Below are 6,000 nucleotides of genomic sequence, written 5' to 3' on the forward strand. Positions count from 1 at the left end.
TGTTATTCCAGTAAGAGTCTCTCCCTGGTTTGTTGTTATTTGGTTCAAAAGAAAGAATTATTATTCCTTTGTGTATGATGTTTAATCATAAAATAAGCTCAGGAACACCTGATGAACGCAAGTGCTTGTCTTAAGAAGATTTACGCTACAATACAGATTGCAGGGGATGAGTACAGTAATGATAAATTTACCTATATGATACAATATTAAAATATATTTTGTAAATATTTGCTAATGAATTGTATGTAGTACAGTAATCCCACCATTTGTGGGGGAGGGCTCCATATGTGCCGTTCACCATTTGAGTGGATAGGTAAACCATACCCATAATCAGTATTCATGACAAAAAAAATTATGTGCATGGGAAAGTATCAGAAATTTTCCTCCGAGACACTGGCTGCTGTGCTTTGACATTCAGAGTTCTTTTTGGTGACATATATCAACATGGATGGTGATGTTTACACCAGTTGTGCACCAGATAACCCTTTTCTCTCGTATTTATCATAACTAGAGAGCAAGCATTCCTAAAGTATTTTGTCTGAGAATACGAAAGTCTGATAATTAACCATTCCTAACCATCGGTTTTTGTCCTTGTGAATGTGACACTTCTCCTAACATTTCTCGTTTTAGTCAAATTTACCCTAAAATACTGTAATTCTCTTAGCACCTCAGTTCAGAGTTAAGAATTACCCCAGTGAAATAAAAAGCTTACTTCCATCAGTGGTATTTACTGAGGCACTTTATAAGCAAGTGTGGAATGCTTATAGCTTTATGGTATTAGGTTTTGAGGTTGTTTGCACGTGTAAGCAGGTTTCCGCAAGGCATGCCATTACCATAGTAGCTGATATGTAGCCAGTGACCTATTGCACTGGCCCGTTTGGTCAGAGTGGTAGGGTATATTAACAGCTATTTGGGAGGATTCAATGCAGTAAGGCATTGTATTATGCAGAAACCTAAAACAGAAATGCAATGTAGTTGTTAATTGTGGTGTTAAGTGCACCGATAATTGATGCACGATAGCTTCAGCCCCTTTTTACACCAGCTACTAGTGAAGGTAGAGACAGGCCTTGGCAGGCTCCCATGTTACTCCATCCTATCATGGTAAGTGATCACCACTTATTTCTCACTTTGTATACCATAATTAATCTGCTGTATGGTCATTGGTATCCTCAGAGGTTGTATATTTACTACATTGTATATTAGGTATGATGGGGGGGCACGTTGGCTCAATGGTAGAGCATCAAGCTCGTAATCGGGGGATTGTGAGTTTGAGCCTTGCCCGGGAATGCCATGCCAGGAGCGGTAGCGTGCTCCTGTAACCTAGCGAGGCTGTATGGCCACAGTTGCCTAGCTCAGGGATTAAATCCCTTTAGGTATGATGGGGGGGAGGGCAACTTTTTTCAAGAGGTCTGAAAGGGGGACTTGGGCAAAGTTTTGTGCTGTATTTCACTGTACTGTATCAGTTAGCCATATTACATGGATTTCAGTGATACTGTATGTGTAGTTCAATTTCTATGGTAAAATTCAGTGATACATTAGCCAGGCAGATGGAGAGGTCTCTGTATTTGTGTACTGTTACTGATAGTCTTCTGTACATTAGTGCAGTGTGTTGGTCACATCTAACAACCCTTGAATATCATAAGAACTGTACTGAAAGTTATACTACTTAAGTTGAGGATCAAGAGGATGGTCTGTAGGTAAGTAAATTAAGAGCATGGTCTGTTGCAGGTTGTCCCAGCTTGCTTCTTGGCACCGCTGAAGACAACATTTGATCTAAACGATGCACAGACGATCCTTGCTCTACAAGAATCAGCCACCTGCCTCCAGACCATCTACAAAAAACGTGGAGATGAACTGATCACTTACCTGCGCTCACAGTACCTACCCAAGATGGACCTCTCTCCAGACTTGGTTAATGAATACTGTCAGGCATTAACCTCTGATGCTAAGGTCTTTAGAAATTATAGTAAAATTTTCTTTCAGCGAGCAAAGTCATGAGCAATCATATTTTATGTGAATCCTGTTTTTTGTTTGCATGTCAACATTTTCTTCCCTAAAGTCATGTTATGTCCCCAAGAGATTTACTGTTGTTAAATAAGGGATAAGTTACTGGGGAGATAATTCTAGTCATATCTGCTGATACCCAGTAGTGGATGAGTTTAATATCCTACATGACTGAGGTTAGTCTTATGATGTTAATTGGATATCGGTGGATTAATTCTGCCAGGAAATATTATTATTTCTTAGCTCAGAATATTATCTGATTTATTGTATATTGGAATTATATTAACACTTTCCAATAGTACATGCAGTGCTCTGAGATACTGAAGTACCTCATGAACAGGGCACTCTTATAAAGTTAAAGTAAAGCAAAGTGAAGTAAGAGTAAACTGATATGGATATTTTACTGGGTGTTTATGGTAAAAAGGGAACATAGTGATGAAAGGATGGGTTGTATTTATTTGTGTTCAGTTAAAGGTAATTGGAGTAAAGTATTGGAAGGTGAATTAAATTTGGGGTGACTTTTGTGCAATTGGCAGTATAAAAAAAAAAAAAAACAAAAAAAAAAAAAGCCAAACATAAGGATTTAAAGTAATGTGCAGTATAGCAATTCTGAAATGATAATAAAGTACCAGTATGGGAGAGCTCTGAAGGAAGTATGGAAAGTGAATTAAGGGTAAGGTGCCTTGTTATAAATACAGTACAAGTAAGACCAAATGATCAGTCATGAGGGATGTGTTTGACTGTGATAGGCAGATATGATTAGAGTGCTCAAAACTTGTAAATGACTTACTGAAACTCATTTATTTATATAAAATAAATAATTTTAAAAAGTATTTTTTATGAGTTAGAGCCAATTTATGTAGGTTTGTGGGCATTTATTTCACATGTGGGCTTGTGTCATGACACCAATCACCTCGGTGTAACATCATCAGTCTTGTACCAGTGTTACACAATTTATTGGCAACATTTCCTCAAGTATTTCAGGCCTCTTTTTAACATGTGGGTGGCATAATCAAACCAGCCCAAATGGCACCTTCTGTTATTGAATATCTGATTCAGATGACATATTTTGTTAACTTGTTCTTGCTGTCTCCAGAATGTACAGAAGTGAGAATGATGAAATGAAGGAGAGTCTTGCTGAATGACAGAACTGGGCCAGGTGTGCTGTGAGAGAGATTTGGCATAAGAAATAACAGAAGGGTGATGCAGACTGGTAGGGTGAGATGGTTTGGATGTCCAGAGAGGAGGGAGGAGGATGAGTGGCTGTGTAAGGTCAGAGTTACCAGCATGGGGGAAGGAGTTCCCAGAGGCAGCCTGAAGCAGATGTAGGGTGAGGTTCTTTGTGGGGATATTTAGAGTGAGGGGACTGAGCAACAAAATGCTTTAGGATGGTGACAATGGAGAGCTGCCAATGGATGAAAGAACATACATGATAGCTTGGTCAGTCATTTCCATGTAACTATAAGAAGGATCTGTAGTAGTGATGAGGTGATTGCTATATCTAACTCCTCCAGTTTGGACCATCATCCCTAAAGTGAATATGTTTGTTTGGAAGTAGCAAGAATTAAGAGTATCATTGGATTGAAGGGGTTAAGCTTCGATATTCATGACAAATACAGATGGCTCATCCAGTACCATGTGGCTCTTACAGCTGGTATGGTTTTTGCTTAGTCTGTTGAAGCTGAATAAGTGTTGATTATAGTCAGTGAGAAATGTTATAATGTTGGTGAATTTTTACCCCTTCAATCTCGTGAAGTATGTGTTGTTTTATTCTTGCGACTATTAGATTATTTTTTTCTGCTCAGGAACAGTCCTCATGTAGTAAAGGGCTTCATGAGGACCGTATCGAACCTCTCCAGCTCAATATGTCTACCCTAAGCTGAATAATGTAGTCTGGGATAGCAAGAATAAAATACCTAGGATGTCATCGAAATAATTTCTTGAGCTTGGATTTGCATTAGATCTGACAGTTCATAGTCTGTTCAGTGACTATGGTCTCAGGAGTTCTCGACATAGCTAAGTTTATTTTAACTATATTTTCCAGAAGCTGCTGTTGTGTCAAAAATAAATGGTTTGCAGCATTAGTCCTTTAACCCATTCAGTATGGGGACAGCTTTTTCATTTTTTAAATTTCTGTTTTCAGACACTTCTACTCAGTTTGAGTGACCATTCTAAGTGAAAAATTGTGATATAACTGTCATTAACCTCTTCACAATTAGAGGGTTCTCCTGAGCTGAATATAATTGTTGGGTAGCAGAGAGAATTAAATGAAAAATATGTTATTGTATTAAAGGGGATAAAGCAGAAACTATTTTTGGAGTGGTTTATTGTGGCCTCCTTGTCTGAACCTCTTCAGTCAGTGAGGTCTGCCTTCAGTTAAAATCACTGAGTAGTAGCAAGAAGGAAATAACATAGTAATGGTGTAGAGGTTATTTGGGACAGTTTTTAACTTCTTCAGGTCAAGAGGTCTCTTTTAAGTTGAGTACCATCATTAGGCTGTAGCAAGAATAAAGTATTAAAATATGAAACATGTTGTGATGCTGAAGGGGTTAAAGAAGAGGCTAAAGGTGGCCCCTTTCACTAATGTGTCAAATCCTGCCTTAGGTAATTAGTTCCTTAACCTGTAATACTGGAATTTCAGTGTCATAGTCACAGTGTATAATCTGGTAAGACTCTGAGGCATTACTTCATCTTGTAGACGTAATCCCATTTTGTATATTATATTTTCTCTTGCTTCACAGCTATGTTGCTTTTTTTTTTTTTTTTTTTTTTTTTTTTTTTTAGGGGCTTTTCTATTCCCTCCCCTCCCTTAAGGCTTGGCTCATAACTTGTCTCTATTTCCCCCCCCCCCCCCATCATCTTCCTCTTCCATGCCATAAAGTTGGGAGCATCATGAAAATTTTAATGTCAGTTCTCGCCCTGGTGATGGTACTTTAACCCGTAAACTGCAATTCTATGAAAGATGTATGGTGAGCAGATGTGAAAGGCATCTTGGATGTACATTTTTATTTTTATTATTTTATTATTATTATTATTATTATTTTATTATAAGGTGGATGTGCTTCTAGGTGACCACAGGTAGATGACCTATGACATGTGCCATAGTAACCTGTCTCATTCAATCCAGTCTGCCTCAACCCACTCCCATCCTGTTGTGCCCAGTTTCTTTTGATAGATAATTAGTGGCACACTTGTGATAACCCCCAGAACTGTCCCCAGCCATCCTGTCCCCTCCCCCGCCTTCCTTCATTATCCTTCAGCCATTCTCTTCCCTCCTCCAGTATCATCTTCCTCCCTCTCCATCATTCCCCCCCCCCTCCATCATTTCCTAGTCATCCCTTTCTCTCTCCATCATTCCCCAATCATTCCTTCTTCCCTCCATCATCTCCCAGTCATTTCGTCTCCATCATCCCTTCTCCTTCCATCATCCCCCATTCATCTGTTCTCCCCTCTATTCCCCAGCTATCCTCTCTCCCCTTCCATCATTTTGCAGTCATTGTGTCACCCCTCCATCATCCCCCATTCATCCTTTCTCCTCTCTATCATCCCCCCAACCATCCCATCCCATTCCATTCCTCCAACTTCCCCACCCATCCTTCGATATTCCCTCCTTTCCTTCCCCCCCTCTTCCCATTCTTTCTCTCTCACTCACTCTAAATCATCACTGTTATTTTATGAGAGATTGTCATCATAATCATTATTGCCATTTTCAGTATCTTCATCCATAACCCATTTTCCCACCTAAAGATGAGGGGAGAGAAAAATAAACAAGGAAAATACACACACACGCGCATGCACACATGCACGCACACAAAAGAAAGAGGGAGGGAGGGAGTACCATATTTGGCATTTTTTCCTCCTCCAACCCCTTTTACTCACTCGTCCCCCTTCTTTCTTCTTCCACCCTCCTTACTTCCCACCCACCTCCCCTTAATTTACCTCCCACCCACCTTCCCTTACTCCCTCCTCCAACCCTGCCCCCTCCCCATCACTCCC

The 6,000-nt window shown here is 39.7% G+C and overlaps 1 protein-coding gene across 1 annotated transcript in view; it reads left to right on the top strand.

The window, feature by feature from the left end:
* LOC145404584 (exportin-T-like) overlaps positions 1-2,768 on the top strand; it is a 78,168-nt gene extending 75,400 nt beyond the window's left edge. Inside the window, exon 16 of the mRNA XM_080276134.1 lies at positions 1,729-2,768. Coding sequence (XP_080132260.1) covers positions 1,729-1,998 — 270 coding nt within the window. The 3' untranslated portion in view covers positions 1,999-2,768. The remainder of the gene's footprint in view (positions 1-1,728) is intronic.
* The last annotated feature ends 3,232 nt before the right edge of the window (positions 2,769-6,000 follow it).

Source organism: Coenobita brevimanus, chromosome 1 (genome assembly GCF_032717465.1).
Source record: "Coenobita brevimanus isolate Jiangsu-jjx chromosome 1, ASM3271746v2, whole genome shotgun sequence".
NCBI lineage: Eukaryota > Metazoa > Arthropoda > Malacostraca > Decapoda > Coenobitidae > Coenobita > Coenobita brevimanus.